The sequence below is a fragment of the Rhinolophus sinicus genome, chromosome 8 (assembly GCF_057876585.1).
Source record: "Rhinolophus sinicus isolate RSI-liver-muscle chromosome 8, RSI-T2T, whole genome shotgun sequence".
Taxonomy (NCBI): Eukaryota; Metazoa; Chordata; class Mammalia; order Chiroptera; family Rhinolophidae; genus Rhinolophus; species Rhinolophus sinicus.
The window spans coordinates 7,015,726-7,034,523 of NC_142508.1; the positions used below are offsets into that span (position 1 = coordinate 7,015,726).

Below are 18,798 nucleotides of genomic sequence, written 5' to 3' on the forward strand. Positions count from 1 at the left end.
TCCACAGTAGACTGAGATGTGATCAGCGGGGACATAAGCCACGTACCCTTAGGCAGCTGTTCTCTGTGTGCACTCAGGCCCCAAAGAGTCCTGAAAGCAACCTTCCCGTGTAAACTGTCTTTTACATGATGACGTAGTTCCTCTCCATCTGGGAAGTGTCATCCCCAACAAGTACCTCTTCAGAACGCCCAGGTACCATGACACCAGGTGACTCAGGAAATGTGAGGTGGGCACTTAATTACAGTGTGCAAAAGTACACAAAGGCTACTGTGTTATATGGTGATGAAAAGTGATTTTAGTCATTGCGGCAGGTACATCAATGTGCTTTTGGCTTGAGTCTTCTTAGAAATCAGCATCTTGGTTCATTTTTAAACCATGTATGTTATATTAGAGAAAATTATATTAAAAGCTAACCAGAGTTACTTATCTTCTGTCTATAAAATTTTGTTTTCCTGTTAATGTTTTATATGAAAATATAACTGAATTTACATGATTGCTTTTCTTCATTATTCACAGTGTAAGATAAAAAGAGATCTTATTCTCTTCAAAATGATATGTCGCATGGGGACAGACATTCACCTGCCTCTGTGCATCTGTTATTTTACATTTTTATTGTCAAAATCAATATCATATTTGGAAACTGCCAAATTGATTCTAGATATCTGGGGGACTAAAATTTGTAGAGCAATATAAAGTCAGTCTTTTTAGGAAGTGGCATGATTCAGACAGCCCAGAACCAAAGTCCTAAGTTGACATGGCTGCTTTAAGTGGTGAAGTAGGCTGGATACCGGCCATACAGACACAATTCACTGGGCTCCTTGGATCTCACTTCCTCACAGAGGATAATGAAGATACTGGAGGGATGATTCCTTTAATCCCTTCCAGCACTGTCTCAATTCTTTTGGGCTGCTATAAAGAAGACCATACGCTGAGTGGTTTATAAGTAACACTTATTTCTCACAGTTGTGGGGGTTGGGAAGTCCATGATCAAGGGGCCAGCACATTCATTATCTGGTGAGAACCCACTTCCAGCTTCATAAACAACTGTCTTCTCTCTATGTCCTCACGAGGCAAAAGGGACACGAGAGCTCTCTGGGGCCTCTTTGATACGGGCACTAATCCCATTCGTGGGGCTCCACCCTCTTCACCTAGTCGCCTCCCAAAGGCCTCACCTCCTAATAATGTCACATTAGGGATTAAGATTTCAACACACAGAATTTTTTTTTTGCGGGGGAGGGGGACACATACCTTCAGGCCATAGGAGGCACTAATATTCTGTGATCTATATGAGTTTTAATCTGTATATGGTTGACTGTTGGTAGATGGAGGCATTTTAAAGAAACTTTAAAAATGAGTAAATTTTTGCAACAGGAAAAAAAAAACAATAGTCTATTTTCAGTCCTAATAGGGGTAAGGTATAAGGTGTTTAACTACATAGGTATAAAATGAAATTGAAAGTAATAAATGTGGTGGCAGGGATATTTTGAGGAGAAAAATTTATGGGAAAATGTTGACATCAGGCAAGGTGATGTAGAAACCTAAGTAACTACCTCCCAATTCTGTCTTATTCTGAAATAAAGTATTGTTTTTGCACATGGTTGATATTCAGTAAATAGTTCTGGAATCAATTGATTAACGTAAAAATTTTATGAATTACCAAAAATTTCCATCAGTAACCATTATGGGTGAACAACAACAAAATCTAAGCTTGTGCGGTCCAGATCTGTATGGTAGAGCTTTCTGTTACCGGTTAGTCCGAGAAAGACATATAGCTCAAAGAAGAGTTGGTCCAACACAGACGAGTTAGACTTGGTTAGACCTAAGAAATAATATTTACAATTGAGTTAAGAACTTGAAAAAAATTATACAAAGGAACAATGTCAGTATTGGGTTTTTCGTGTTTGTTTTCAGTAAAATCTCTCTAGGAGCCAGAGTACTCCCCCTGCTGTCCCATGTCTTGCCTTTTATGACCTACAGATGTCTCCAAGTCTGGGGCTTCATCTCTTTTGACATGTAATACTTAGATAAATTGCCATTAAAGTGCCATAAATTGCCATAAAGTGCCATTCTCCCTTTAACTAGGGACCTGGTCTATTATGTAACAATTGGGCCCTCTTGAGAAGACATACAGAAGTTTTCTTATTCTTTTGAATCAGAACAGTTAACTAGACAAAAGCCTACAGAGCTCATTCTCATGGTATGTGTAGAGAAGAATATTCTGGAGGATGTGAAAGCAAACATTCCCTTCTTTATATCATATACATTTGGAGCTTCGGGAGGATAGGGCTGTTTTTGCAGGAGCAGTGAGAAATCCAGGAAAGTTTTGTTTCTCCACAGTTAGGTGATTTAAGTGGGAAGAAATTCTGCCAGGTCATGTAGATGTTTTATGTAAAAATAATAATGGATGGTTTATGTAGATAGAGTAAGGTAAGCTTTCTGAAATGAGTTTTGAAAAAATATAAATGGTAGAGACGAGAAATAAGATAATTGGATAGAAACATCCATTTTGGGGAATGTTCTCCCTCTACTTAGTAACCATGAGCTTTGTAATATTTCAGAATTATCTAAAAGACTCCTGTTTCTAGAACTATGTCAACAGGATATTGGGGAAATGTCTTTGACTCCTGTGCTATAAAGAATGCCTAATTCACATCATCATTTGTTCTGTTCAAATCTGTTGAAAGTTCTGAACTTGTGTGGGTGTGCAATATAAAGATTTGTATATATGTAGAAAGTAAATATAAATATTGAGTCTTTGTGTTAGGGTTTTTGAACTGGGAGTTTTTTAAACCAATAGCTTTCTTTAATCTTTATTTTTTAAAGCAATTTTAATGTTGACTAAGTTGATGAATTAGTTTGATGTATAGAATTCCCCTCAATCATACGTACTGAAACCAGGAGTGTAACACATGACATCCCATTCACTGTGAAAATAGACTGTATTTTTTTTACTTTTGTGTACATTAGTTCTCCCTCTGGTCCTTATAATCAGAGTTTTAATGGTTATCAAGTAAGTAGTCTTAATAATTGACTTACTTGGAACTCTTTCTTTCAGCTTTTTGCCTGAATTCATCAATGGAGACTTTGACTCAATTAGGCCTGACGTTAGAGACTACTACGCCAGTAAGGTAAACCATCAACACTTCTGTATTTAAGATCTTTCTCATCTGATTGCTTTTCCTATGTTCTCTCTGGTTTGTGTAGGGATTGGTGTATGTGTAGGGATTCAGAAACTCATTGGTTACTGAAAAAAATTTATAGCAATTGTAATACACATTCAAATGGAAATTTAGAAAATGACAAGTGGAAACGCTCTTAAAAATTCTATCACCATCAGATAAGCATAAATGCTTAGCCCTTCAAACACATATATTTTAAATGCATTTATAGTTTATATAGGCTAATTTAATAATATACTATTACTGTCCACATCCTCATTGGGTATTACATATTTTTCACAAGTCACTTTTAATTTCATTTAAGGAATGTACTGTATTTTACTTAACCAATTCCCAACTGATTTACATTTAAGTTGTGTCTATTTTTTTGCGTTGTAAACTAATAAAAACATCTTTGTAAATGCATTTTTATGAAAATGCATAATTACAGAACTACAGTTTTTTCCTTTAATATTTAGTTTTCTTGAAACTGTTATTACCCAGTTCTGAATCCAACTTGAAATTAACAGTAACCTACATCTTATTAAAGTGCTGTTTTGTCACTGTTGTTGTGAAAATCTTCCCGAGAACTTGCCACTTAAGAACATAAAAATGATCTAACTGAGAATGATGGAAGACACACAGAAGTGTTTTGGTGATCAATAATTCACGCTTTCACTGGCTTTAGAGGATAATGCCTGGCTTTAAAAATAAAAATTACAGTCTCAGCAATTCTTACATCCACAACACCATCCTCTGTGTTATTCTGTAGTGACATTTGCAAATTATGCATATTTTTACAAGAAACAGCAGTTATTGAAATAATAAAACTTTAAATTCTTTCTAAGGCTTGGGGCTTGATGAAATAAATTCAAGAGAAGAAAGAGGAAAACTTACAAAATGAAGCAAATAAGTTGGGAGGGAGGGAGTGACGGAAGGAAGGAAAGAAGGGAAAAGAAAAAGAAGAGAAAAAAAAAGAAACGTGTGATTCTAGGTAGGGAAGCTAAAGTACCAAGTTTATAGCGTTAGGCTGTTCTGATACGGGAACTCTGGGCCGACAGTGAATGCCGGCCTGTGTACGTCCCATCTGCCCACCAGCTCGCTGATGAGACTTCCCATCAGTAAACGAAGACTGTTCCCAAGTCAGTGTTTGATATTCATGCTCAATTAAGTTAACACTGGCATCTTTCTGTTCATTCCCTGCAGCCTCACTTCTCATTAACTCCATTCCTCAACCTCATCGGGATGGAAAGCCCTCAGACTTGCTTACAATGCAGAGTTTTACAAATTCATAGATATTAATCATATTTTCGGGAGCATGAGAAACAGCCGGAGAGGCAGGGACAAGCAGACTTAGAAACAAGTTCAAGATCTAGCCAGATGGGACTTTTGCCTCCTCTTTTAAGCGCTGCTTGCTTGGCACAACTGGAGGTGCCAAGCCGATCATTCCTGCAGAGGATGAGGAAATGTCAGGAAATCAGGGGAGGTCGGCTTTTTAATTTCTGAATGCGGCAAAATGGGGTCAGGTAGAAAGGAACATTTTGAGTTAATACGTTTTGATGAATTTCTCTTGTATTTTCTGCTTCAGTTCTTTTTTTAACCTCAAAAGCTAATTTATATTTGCTAAGGTTTTAGTTTTTAGAGCAGGATTAGCTGCATATTCTGATGCCTACATTGCATAGTTGTAAGTTGATACAGTACAATCCAGCTTTTTCATATATCTGTGAGAACTAACTGTTTTTGAGCGTGTTGGATATGTTCCTGGCAGGCATGGCTGATGTCTTTGGTAGAGCTAATGTGCCCTGGATAGGTCACGCTGAATGTTTAGCGACAGTCTCAATAATGATGATAATGACAGCAAGTTAATGCAGCATTACACGCATTCATATAAGCCATTATCTCCAATTTAAGCAGTCTTTAAGCTGCTCTGTTGCAAATGAAAGGAGGTTATCTCCACTTCCCGCTATACTTTTTTTCTCCTACCTGGTCTGCATTTCAATGAAGCTGCCCCTGGGGCTTTAGTGAGGAAACCAAAATAAAAAAGAAATTTAAACTCAGTGAAATTTTTTAGCCAACATATATTCATACAACTTTTTTTCTCCCAATACAAATGATGTCTGAGAGTAGCAGAGAGGTTGGGTTGATGCTACCCCACCAATTTTCTATGACAGACAAGGCAGGATTCTAGGCCACCAGGTATTTCTAGCACTGTAAACTGTGAATGGCGATAGACATCCAGGCAGATTTTTGTTTCCTCGTCTTTCATTATATCTTTCTCAGAATTGGGAAAAATAAGATTTATTTTTTTTTTTTTAGGCAAGTCCATGAATTATCAAAGAATATCTTTTATTAAATCAGTGTTTCTTGGCAATATTTTCTCATTGTCATCTAACACGGGCATGGCCGTACCCAAATTTTTGTAGACTACTTTTGATAGATAAGGGTATTATGTCTAACATCTCGAACCTGTGTTCCTTTCAATAAGTATAAGATGCTATAAATGTTGTATGTTAGGTTGGTGCAAAAGTAATGGCGGTTTTTGTCATTATTTTTAACCTTTTAAACCTCAATTACTTTTGCACCAACCTAATACAATAGCAGAAAATCGCGCCTCGTTTTACATCTCTTCATAATGGCTGTCACGGCCACAAAGCTGTTTGTTTACATTGTAGGAAACTGGGGATTTGGGTTTGAATATAACTTTCCTTAGTCAAAATAATGGGAAATTGTCTTCTGGTTGACATTTGACTGAAATGTCTGGTTTTTCATAAATGGACTACTGATATTGGAAATGCTTGTGTTTTAAAAACAATTTAAAGACACGGATTCTCAAATAGTGAGGGTGGGAGGTATAGATTAGTATAGTACTCGGGCGGGGTGTCAAATAACTAACACTTAGTCTGGCTATTAGTGTGCGTTTTAGGTTTTAGCTTTTTGTAAATACTAAAGTGATTATATTTTCTTGAACTCTGACTTATTTTTTTCGTTGTTAGTTTACATACAAGGAAGTCTTAGCAAGTCTTAAATGAAATTATTGAGTATAGCTCCGGCTTTTTCACACACTTATAATAATGATCAAATGATATTATACGTGTAGACGTGCTCTACAAGCACTGAAGAACTATTTTACTACAAGGTGGGATCTACTTCTAAAATTGTGTCCTCAAGAACTTTTTAATAACTACTCTCAGTAGCGCTGCTTTTAAAAAGATCTCTAATCAGGTCATATCCATAAGTGTAGAGTTTATGATTCGAGATGTAATTCATAATCAAACTCACTTAGAATATCTTTTGGAGTTTGATAATGCCTTAGGTGCAATTCTATTTAAATTTCACAGAACCTCTATAGATGTTTTTAATTTTCAGTTAAAAACATCTGCATTGGTCTACCTAATCTCACAAATCTTGTTATTTTCTACTTTTAGCTGTGTCTCTTTCCTGGTTCTGCCCGGCCACAGGCCAACAACTTTCAGATTTGGTAAAATTAATTAATGTAGAGAAAATGGCAAACTGGACTGTTAGAAGTTGTAAAACGTTAACACGTTTAACTATTAGGCCAAACAAAGGAAGCTATACGAAATATATAAAGCTCAGCACCATTTATGGGTATATTTCTTTTTTTAAAAAGCCTTGAGTATAGTAACTCTTAGGCTTAAGCATTAAGACGAATTAAGATATGCTGAAATATAATATAAAGGCTTTGTTAAGGGCATTATCTATTGACAGCTGAGTGACAGGTTCTTTACTTTATACTCTTAAAACTGGTTAGTTCACCCTTATTAGCATCTCACCGAGGGAGTGATGAGACAGGCAGTTACATTATGAGAAACTGTCTCCTGAATATACCTTAATTCTTATGCTCGCTTCAATCACAGCCCTTTCAAATTGACTTTATTTCATATTGTCTGTATTTTTCAAAGCCTCTCTTGTTTGAGTTTGTTTAACACCTTAAGGCATTTACAGGGGAGAGCATATGCCCTTTACATTTTAAGAACTCCCAAGTGCCTCTCCTATGTCCTTCCTGGCACCTGCCTGCAAGGTATCAGTCACCTACTCTATATTCTCCAGGGCCTCTGGGACTCTCTCTGCCCCCATTCATCTGGCTCAGGGAACCCCTACTTATTGATCTCCCCCCGTCACTGTTCCCCATTTATAACTGTTGGGTTTGGTCCTTCCTTTGTACTTGCCTTGCAGAGCTTTAATATAACCAGTTTTATAATAATGTTCCTCCTGTCCCTGTTCATATGTGACTTTATAGAAGCTGAAGTCCATGGGCATTTCTCCTGGTGCCCCCGGCAGTGAGTATGTTCTCATTTGTGTTTGCGTGAAGCAGGTTATCTCAAACTCCTTTAAGAACTAGAGCAGCCAAGCACTGTTGCCACGTGATACTTGGCATAAAAAAGATTTCCATGACCAAATGAGTTTGTGACATTGGACATCTCTGTGCCCCTTCTGGAAATTCAGTGTGCAAAACAGCCTTTTAAGCCAAACATCTAGTAATTGTGTTCACCTTTGTGTTTGTCAAGCGAATCTGACCACGCAGCGCCCCCGTTTACCCACAACACCTACTGCAGTACGTGGGTTTCCAACCTGGCTTAAATGTATGTGGATGCTTGTAAGCTTGTTTCACTGTTTCAGAAACTTTTCAAGAAGCCATATAGGTTTTTTCTCCTTGTAAATGCTGTAAAGAGAAAATAATACAACGTGGAAAATGATAGCCAACCATTTTGAAAAAGTGTTTACAATCTACCAACCACTTTTATAGGTACTTGCATTTATAAGTTCATTTAATCCTTGCAACCTGATTAGGTCAGAGCCATATCTACATTTTAAAGACAAGCAGAAGCAAAAGGAGTTGGAGCCTTGCCCAAACTTGCATGGCTAGACATGGTTGAAGTGGGAGCCGAACAGGCCTCTGGCCCCAGGGGCCCAGCTTTTTCTAACCATGTGCCCAGAATCCTCTAGTTTAATGGAGGGAGTTTTCTCAGAGCCAAGGGAGGACCAGGGTCACTCGCAGAGGACATTCTATGGCCTCCTTTCCGCTGTGTGAGTAGTTCACTTTCCTTTTTCTGCTCAGTTCTAAGTAATCGAGCAGCAGCACCCCTTCAGTGCTTCCACACGTTCCCCACCACGTCCTTGCCTTTCTGGGGACACAATACAGGCCTCTGGTGGAGGCTGATTCTTTCCTCAGCTTATTCACAGTGGTCCTGAAAGAATGGCGCCCAGACAAAGAGCAGATCCCTGGGGCGCAATGCTCACAGGAACGTTACAAATATTAATAGAAGCTTATTCAGACATTGTAATGAAGGAAGCGTCTCTTTAGCTCTTTGTTTCAGGGGTCAGTCCCCCGGTCCGGTGATTCGCTAGGAGGACTCACAGGACCTGGCATGGAGTCACACTCGTGACTTTGATGTACAACAGCAGACGGATTCAAAGCAGAATCTGCAAACGGAAAAGGCGCACGAGGGCAAAGTCGGGAGACACCAGTCACAAGTTCCCAGAGTCCTTTTCTGGGACAGTCACACAGGTTGTGATGAATCCAACTGTGACAACCAAGGGGAGGTAGTGTCACCAGGGAAGCTCCCTGGAGACCTGTGACCACAATCATACGGGTGGCACCCCATGGGTAGCGTGCACCAAAACTGCAGACTCCAGAGCAAAACAAGCAGGTGCCCAGCATACAGCCTACAGACGTTTAGGCGCAGTGAACCACTGCTAGCATTTAGGGAACGCTTTTTAAAGTCGGTGTAGGGAACTGTTTACCATTCAAGTTCTCGGATGTCAGCCAAGGGCCAACCTGGCAAGCTGGCCTTTTTAAGGATAGCAGTCTCCAGCCTGCTGTGTGAACTCTTGGGGGCTCCCTCTTCCATCCAGAACTTGCGCTCCACTCTCAGGAAGGAAACCTTCATTTAAGACTCGGGCTGTTCCCACAAAGAATTCTGACATGCACTGATAGAAGTGGCAACTTTCTTGTCTAAAATGCTATAGTTTTCATTCAGCGTCCTGTTGAAAGGAACAGTTATCTTGTAGCACCCTGGCCAGGGAAGGGTACACTAGATTAGAATGTCTCTTTATGTTTGGCATTGACTGGAGAATTGGCACAAGGTTAAACCATGTTTGTGCTTTCATACGCCATCTAGAAAACCAGAAAGAGGCAATTTGTTACTTACAGTTTAATCATGTGACATTCTTGCTGAGGAAATTGTTACTAGTAGGCTGTCATTTGATGATTTAAAAAAAAAAAATCTCCTTAGTTGGAAAAGTCGAAATGTCTTTAGAAGGCTGGTAAATAAAACTGAAGGAGCAATCTACCCGGCATGCTTTATACAAGAACGAGGCAAGTGGGAAAAGGTAACTTTGTCATTACATCTTTGTAAGAGGACGATTTTCATACCTGTATCGAGGAGCATAGATCATTTAGATTCCAGTTGGCTTTATCTGACTATTCCCCTTTTTAGCAAATTTGAGGAGAAGTTTGGGCTAATTTTAGATCTGTATCATTGATTATCCAGAGTATGTGTCATTTTGCTCTGTGCCCGCTGCATTCTTAATCTGGTGGGCAATTTCTTACTACAGAGTTCCAGTCAATTCAGTTTAATGAATGATTATGGAGCCTCATTATTAAAAATTTAACATATGCCGATTTTCAACAATTCTTAAATATATCTCCCCCAAATATCTTTTAAGTGCATCCTGTGCTTTTACATATAAGATGAAAGGCAACTTCAGCAGTTGAAGAGAGGAAAATAAAATGTGTGGGAGCCAGAATTTTAAGACATAGTAAAACTCTTATCATTGCTTATTTACAAAAAATAATCCATATAAATAGTCTTCTGTGATGGGATAGGAAATTATATTTCATGTTTTCAGAGCCAACTTGAAAGATGGTCTTTGGTAGCTTCTGGTGTCCTTTTCTTTACCCAGTTGAGTGACACCTATTTCCCCTCCCAGAAATGTTCATTCATCTTACACTGTCCTTTAGCTTCTAAGTCCTCGGTTAGTTGAACCAGATCCAGCCACATCCCTGCTTCACACGGCAGAATTCTCTTTCTCTTCCCTTCGTCTCCAACAGAAGTCATCTTTACCTTAATGAAACTGATCTTTGTTTGCTATTAAGAAGCAAGTACAAAAATTGAATTAATTTGCAGTAAAAATTCATGATGAATTATCTTTCCTACTGTTATGTTTTAAAAGAATAAACTCTTCACCCTCATCTACTACCAGTAGGAATACAGCTTTTTGCAGCCTTCCTACAAAGCATTCTGGCAACATCTGTCAAGGATCCCAAAAGAAAAATAACTTTTCTTCTCATTTCCCCAGCAATTTCATTTCTAGAATTCAATGCTAAGAAAATAACTGGAAATAAACACGCACAGAGATATTGATCATAATAGTATGTTTAATAGTAAAAGAAAAAGTAAAGTTTGTCATCAATACAATGATAAATACAGCGATAATGTAATGAGTTGGGAAAGCAGAAAAAAGGGAGAGAGGGATAGCTAAATGTTCGTTGCCCGGTTTCAGATTGCCCTGAGGCTTTCTAAGCCTTCGTCTTGTGTGGAAGCAACACTGAGTCGTGTCTGCTAAAGAGCTAAAGGATTGTCAGGTTCTAAAACTGGAGAAAGAAAACTACCCAAAAGCTCAGTCTAAATTATAAAGGCATTTTTCTGTTTAAACCTTCCCAAATACTCAAAGTTTAATTAAGCAGAGTGGAATACAAAATATGTTAGGTTAAGAGTACGGGCTTCTAATAACATGCAGTGTCTTTACCAGCTCTGTTAATTTGAGTAAGTTATTTAATCTCTCTAAACTTCAGTCTGCATATGTGAAAATGTGGTCATTGATACAATTATTGTAGGATTCAAGAACATAATTCATACAAAGTGACGAATAGCCCGTATAACACAAAGGGTAACTCGGATGTTAGTTCTTATTAATGTTGTTCATTTAATGGGGAAGATAGTTAATTATCAATAGATCATAATTTCAACATTCCAATTTTAAGATTAGATACTTGGAATATTACCTGATTTTTCAGAGAATTAGATTATATTTTGTCAGGAAAAAAATCTTAGTTGATTGAAAAGCATCTGACATTTTTTAACTATATACACATCATATTTAATTAGACTAGGTGAGAGGCTACATGTAAGTCACTCCAAATAAATTTTTTAAATTGGTTTGCATGGTGCCTAGGAGGAAATAACACTTCTGAATTCTTTACCTTATAAAATCAGCCCATAAAGTTATAGTAAAATCTCAGAACTTCATAAAAATCTTTGTAGGATAATTTACACAAGTCCTTTCTTGTCCTGGGTAGAGGGATGGACACTAAATGACTTCACCTAAAAATGAATAAGCTAACAGCAAATTTGAGAATGCTTCCACCAGACTTAACTCCTTGCCTCTTGTTGAGTGAGGCTATGGATATAGTGCATGAAATAACACTTGACATATTATTACAATTTTTTTTTCAAACAATCTGTTGTCTTTCCCATGAAAGAGTATCAGAAGAGACAGCGTAGTATAACTAGTATAACCCGAGAGGTTTTGTGCATGTTAATTATAAAAACTCATTAGCCTATATTAGTTAAATTATTGGCAAACAGTAAATTAAGTGATCGGGAACGACAGTCAAGTGGTTTTTGCATTGGTCTTTTGAAATGAGGTTGATTATTGACACTCATTGCCTTGTAATCATTTCTCTCAGTTGTCAGTAAACTCAAAACTAGCTTTGTAAACACCCACACACAGCTCTGCGGGGAACACTGATGACAGTTTGCTTACTGTGGTGAGCTTTGATGGAAGGGGTCTGACTGCGGCATCTGATGCCCCGAGAGATTCTCCTTCCGTGCTCCGCGTGCAGGGATCTATGGGCGTGATTGATGACATGGACCCTCAGTAGCTTGGTTTGCGTATTCAGTGCCAGTGAGGAAAAGGAGGTGCAGAGAGATGTTTGAAAGGTCTGAACCGTTTTCCTCACATTCAGTTCCTTGCACGCTGAATGTGCTAGGGGGTTAGAATCATAACAACTAATTGTGGGCTGGGATGAGGGATTGGTTGGTAGACTACAGCCACTGGCCACATCTGGCCTGCTGTCTGTTTTGGTCCAGGTGGCAAGCTAAGGATGCTTTTTACATGTTTTAATGTTTGGTGGGGGGGTGAATCAAAAGAATATTTCATAACACATAAAAATGATATGAAATTCAGATTTCAACTTTGTTGGAACACAGCCACCCCCACTCATTTATGTCTTGTGTGTAGATACCTTTTGATGAGGAGGTGGGAGAGAGGTCTTGGGTCCTGGGAAGCCTGAAAGAATTACTGGCTGGCCTTTTACACGAAGACTTTGCTGCTCCCCAGGCAGGAGCCATCGTGTATCTCAAGCCTTTATGAGTGACTTTGTCCTTATTGAATGCTTCCCGCTCGCCAGGTGCTGTGTTGGGGTCTTGTACTGGGGATGCAGCAATGAACAAAAGCTGCACTGGGCACCTGCGTGGAGCTTATAGCTTAACGCCACTACAATAGGAACATTTAATAGTCATGAGGCAGATTTAATAAATTTACATAGTTCAATTATTTGGTCATTTTAATAAGATATATTAATACCCTTAAAGCAAACTATTAAGAATGTATATAATAACATTACTGAGTTAACTTAAGCATTTACCATAACCCTCATTGTTTGAAACTTTTTTCTTTTTAAAACGTGTAAGTATACCACACTGAACATAAACCTATCCTTTTTCGATGATTTGTGATTTTGCTGTGATTAGTATCATACAGTCGAGCATATATTTTTATGTTTTGTGTAGCTATAGATGTCGGCAGTATTGGAAATTGAGCTGAACTATTACCATTCTGGGGCATGTTCTGAAAACTATTTATTGCTAAATTTTTTACCAAGTCCCCGATACCAGTTTGTTTCCTTGTCATTTGTCTTTCTCTTAACAAATAAATTGCAACTCATTCAAAAATATTCTGAATGATTTATGCCATGCTTTATATAGTGCTGCATCTGTTAGCCTCAATGTACGTTTGCTTTCGCTTTTCCTGATCGGGTGTTAACTTGGTTAACATTAATGTGTTGTTGTGTTTTAATTTACTTAAATGCATATGAAGCACTAATATTATGACCATTTAACAATCTACTAATCTGCCCTAAAACAAAAGTGTTACATAATGTCCTTATGGCAGCAATAGCATAATGCCTGAAAAAAATAACATCAGGGCTGCTTTTCTGTGTGAGACTCATTGTCTGGTTTATCCAGGTGTATATTGTAGGGAAACATATTATTAGTCCCATGAGGAGAGAAATGGTTTTAATCCATGCATCATTTGTCTATCCATCAAACTTGTATTGACTGCTTGATATATGTAGAAACTATCCTAACAACTGATGTTTAGAAGTCATTTTCCCTCTCCTCTGGGGCATTGAGTCTTCTCCTGACTGAAGATCTGTGTTCCCAGAGGAGTTGGCAAGGCTTTGCTGGACATGAATTTTTGCCCACATATGTGTGTGTATGATTTGTTCCCCGTCTTTGGTTAATTTGTTCCCTGAGTATATTCTCTCACATGTGAAGTACTACTTCTGTTTACTTTAGGTCCGTTTGCTTCGTTCTAGTCTTTAGCCTTCTCAAATCTGATGAATTACCATGTTGACAATAGGATTAATTTACATTATGTGTAGCTTTCTACATCTTTGCACCTTTAATATTTGCTTTTAAATTTGTCTTCCTGGACCGTACGGCACCTATCATCTTAATATGAACTCGTGGTGTTTCCTTAATCATGGCAAATTATTTCAATTTGTTATTACGTATCTTCCATCATGATATGATCTCAACAGTGCAATGTTTTCTTCTACTGAGGAGCAGCTAATGAAATCAATCAGTAATTTTTCTGAATAGACGTCTCTCACTGCAGTGTACTACAGAGTTTAGAAAACAGAGCTTCTCTCCAGTCAGAATGCCCACACTGCCAATTGAAAAGGAGACGGACTGACCTTCAGGCACTTATTTGACAGTGTGACGTATGGTAGGAAGCCCTCTGTATGCCTCCGCTCACCTGTCTGCCAGTCTCTCTCACATACTGTATTCTTTTTTTTTTTCCACTCAGCTATATTATTAGGATCTTGTAGTTTCCTATTTCTTCTGTACATGGCATTATTTAGTAAAGCAGTAAGCCCCCAAATAGTAGTTTTTTGGCCCTCTGGTAATTGATTTATATTCAAATTTATGTGTGTCTTTTCCTGGCTTTGATTTATGGGATGAGAGAAAGACTTGATAAGGAAGTCTTACCCTGTTTCCCCAAAAATAAGACCTAGCTGGACAAAGAGCTCTAATGCATCTGTTGGAGCAAAAATTAATATAAGACCCGGTCTTATATAATATAATATACAATAGCCCGGGTCTTATATTAATGTTTGCTCCAACAGATGCATTAGAGCTGATTGTCCGGCGAGGTCTTATTTTTGGGGAAACAGGGTATCATTCAACACACTGGAAGAGAGTTTTTAAATGAGTTCTAACTTACTCAGTTCTCCTTGCTTTTCCTTTTATGTGGGTATGGTTTGGAGGAGATGGAGTGGGCATTGTGGTTCCTCGTCTTCAACAGATTCTTTACAGGTTTGCACCAAATAGAATACCCTTGATGTTGACACATACTGAAATTTGTGACATCGATTCAAGTCTTCCCTTTTAAATTCTAGTACAAAGCAAGGTTAATGAAATGTAATATTAAGAAATAATAATCCACCTTGAAAAACTGTTGTATTCATGAAGGGAACTTACTATTAGAACTGAGTTATTTAAATTTCTACTGTAAAAACTACATAAGAAAAATGCATAGTGCAAGATTGGAGCCACCCGCTGGCTCATAAAATAATTTGGATCCTAAAAAAATTATATTTCAGGCAACTGAGAAAAATCCAAGATAGTAGTTGCAACAAAAGTTTGCACTTAAACACTGGTATATTAAGATTGCTTCAAAGAGATTTGGAGTTCATGCTTTGGAAGGTTTCTGTATATTTTAAGGTAAAATATATGTATATCTATTAGGAAACTAATATTAGAAACAACTTACTAGACAGTGATATACTTTCTTAATTGGCCAAATCTCATAGCTTTTATATCTTTTGGGTCCTTGCATTGTTGAATGTGAATTTTTTTGTTTTGCTTTGTTTTGTTTTTTTAAATTCTTTACATTGTCCAGTGTTCTGAGTCCAGGAAATGGAGTCTTATTCTGTATTAATAATCATCACAAATAAGTATTAATATATAATAGGTGAGGATCGCGTGATACCTTATAGCATTTCTACATTTTTCTTTGGCTGCAGGATCTTGGTAGTATATCAGTTCAGTTTTATATTTCTCCTCGTTTACATCGTAATATGTCACCATGAGACCCAGAAGCAGGGAAAACATCTTTTGTTGGCTGAAGGCCTGATTGTCACCCTTTGGTGACTATTTTGTTGTAGAGGTCTCCCTTCTAGATGTTGACAGCAGTCTTGCCAGGGCTGTTGGAGCTGTTTCCACTTCTGGTGAGTTCATTCTCAGTCTGTGATGAGATGAAAATAATTTAAACTCATGAGAATTCCAAGAAGCTGTGGATGGCTGATAAACACCTCACACTGAGTTTCTAGAAGTTCTTGGTTTAGCTACAGTCTGAATTTTTCAGTGCTGGCAATCAGTCTCGACGCCCTGACTTAAGCTTTTCTGTGTGCCCATCTTAAATTGTTAGAGTAAAGTAAGATGTTATTGAAGCCTTGCTCATATGTTTCAAGTGTTGTTGTTTTTCATAGTATCATTCCTGTGGAACCAACTCTAGAGATGTTGTATGATGCTTTTCTATTAAATATCTAGGAATTTGTTCTCACTTCATGGGAGTAAAGAAGTAGGATTTCTAGATGTGACATTAATGCTACTTACTACCTAGCTGTAAAGTGGTTGGCAAATCAATTTAAATCTCTCGTTATTATTTTCTTAATCTACAAAATATCATAGTGGGACTAGATCATTTCTTGGGTTCTCTTTAGCTGTAATTTTTCCTGTGGGTCTGTGTTGATTCTGTGAAGATACATTTAAGGTAGACAACCATCTATTCATCATCTATTTTATTGCTGTTTCTATTTGCCTTTTTAATTTTGTTTCCTTTTATGGGAGTGATTATTTCTGTTGTCAGTGCTTAAAAGAAGTAATTTTCCATTGTCTTATAGACTGTATTTAGCAATAAGACGCCACACTCTCCTACCCCTTTACCAGCATACATTTTTATTCCTCAAGAATGTTATTTAAACATTTGTTGAACACTTGCTATGTAGCAGACTGGTTCTAGGCACAGGAAACAGTAATGAATGAAACACAATTCCTGCCTTTAGGGAACTTGAGTTTAATTATTCTAGCTTTGGTGACAAGCTAATATCCTCAGTCCTGACCATATTTCCGTGTGCTCTGGCATAGTCTTGTAGCTTCTATTTTAGGAGTGTTAGCCTGAGACATGTCCATTTCTTTATGCCCTTGCTTGGTAATTATAGTAAATTTCAATGTTCTTTTAGGGTCAGGGAAGTACATGTTGATGGTCTTGTAAAGATGACATATACATCTTTTAGGGCATAATATACTTCTGAATTATGAGAAATTAATTTTTTCATCAGTCACTACATTATAGGGCAGTCATAAATGAGAAAAGCGCAGGTTGAGTTTGACACATTTAAACAGACCTTGAAGTTAAAAAAGAACCTTTAAATCTACTGAGAATGGTTCTTGGAATAATTTAAGAGGCACTATGGGTGTTTTGTATCCTTGAAAACTCTTTGAATGGCAACTTTATATAGTAGATTATATTTAACTTTCCCTTACTCAGCTGTTTGTCAGAGACCACAAATTGTTTTATTCCTGAATTAGGAAGTCTGATATCCCCTCACACTCTGGTTTTACATACCTTTGCCTCTGTATGACATTGAGGAAGTGATGTCGTTTTGAACATACGGTTTCGTTACTCTTCTGAGTTCACTAGTGCCAACAAGCTGGCCCTTCTGTGGCTTTCTATTTATAAATATATCTCAGTATTTCTCACTAGAAAAGGTGTCTATTGTAGAAGAGGTAAAGAACCAATAAATTCACTTCATTATGTCCAAAAGATCATCCAAGAGACACAGGCATAGCTCTTCATGCCTCTTTTTACATGAGGAAAAAAGGTGCTGTAAAGGAATTGTATAGGACACCTAACTTGATTTTACTTAATATGTAGTTGTTTCATTAGTCTAATATTAGTATTAGTTTTTCCATTCATGTAAATAAACTTAGATGGTCTGCTTAAAGAATTTCAAAGTTTTTTGGAAATAGTTTTAATTTCGGGTGATTTCGGGTGATTTCACTGTGCATATATTTTGTAATACTTGTACCCGAGCTCGTCTGTTCATCTTGAATGTCATCCCAGCCGTGAGTTTTAAAGACCATGAAGATAGTCGACTCTGTACTTTTCTTGGGTAAAATGATTGTCACAATTGGACTATTACTGTGATACTGTGATATTGTGACACCATGCCTGAGATGTCCTGTTATGTGAAATAAAAAAAGATGATGACAGTGATTCTGACCCTCGGAGTATAATGCAGGCATAATAGGGTATCTCTATTGACACCTTACCTTCGCCTGATAGTTAGTGGTTGATCTTGTTCATAAGGCTGACATCATTACTTATTCCTTCCTGTTCTCTTCTGTGAACACACAGGGATGTGAGTTTATTTCAACTCCTGATCAAGAGCATACTGACTTTACCAAGTGCCTTGAAGTGCTCCAAAAGAAGATAAAAGAAAAAGACCTGCAGGTATGCTGTGCGCCTACTGACTCGTTAGAGTCTTATTCCCAAGGAGGCAAAGATCCTGTTTAAAGTTTTTACTCCTCTAAAACTTCATTTACTTTTTAAAATAAGAGATCACTATTTACTTTTGTGCTGGTTCCCTTGTCAGATTGTTTTCGGGGTATCGAGTAAATCTGTACTTAGCTGCCAAAACATGAACATTAAATCAGAGGTTACAGACTCAAACACCTTACACTGGTGAGGCCACAACACACATGAAGTGGGTCTTGTGCAATGTAATCAAAATGGGCAGCTCATTTTCAGCATAAAGCGAGAAGCTGCTGTTCATCTGTAGTCGACAGTTGCCATAGGGAGCTGTTTGCTTTTTATATGTGTGTTAAAATAACGGGTGGGCAAAATAAACAACAACCAAAAAACTGGCCTAGATTTGGCCCATGGGTCATCATTGCAAACAAGACACTATCACCTTTCTCTTTTTTTTAGTCAGAGAAGAGTATGCTGCTTTTCATTTGTGGACTCTTTAAGGTATTCAGTAATGATTTTTCACCTAGCATGCGAGTACTTAATCCCATTGGTTAGCTAATACATAACTTTGTACTTTATAATATTTTTTTTGGTACTTGTTGAAATGGTATGCAGAATTTTTTAAGTCTGTGTTTAGTGAAAAGCAACAAAATTAAACCTGAGGCATTGAATGACAGTTGCCCATTATTTTGCTAGCACGTACAAGAAGGTAAGCTGAGATGTGTGATCAGATGTGTAGTTTTAAACTAAGAAAACACACTTGCACATAAGAACACTTTTGATAAGACATGTA

General features: G+C 37.6%; 1 protein-coding gene across 7 annotated transcripts in view; it reads left to right on the plus strand.

The window, feature by feature from the left end:
• TPK1 (thiamin pyrophosphokinase 1) overlaps positions 1-18,798 on the plus strand; it is a 258,145-nt gene that overhangs the window by 100,948 nt on the left and 138,399 nt on the right. For 5 of the 7 annotated variants that reach the window (XM_074315230.2, XM_074315231.2, XM_074315233.2 and 2 more), the window contains 3 exons: positions 3,056-3,128; positions 17,892-17,987; positions 18,465-18,506. In XM_074315230.2, coding sequence (XP_074171331.2) covers positions 3,056-3,128; positions 17,892-17,987; positions 18,465-18,506 — 211 coding nt within the window. The remainder of the gene's footprint in view (positions 1-3,055; positions 3,129-17,891; positions 17,988-18,464; positions 18,507-18,798) is intronic. The other 2 variants (XM_074315234.2, XM_074315235.2) reach the window with 1 other exon arrangement.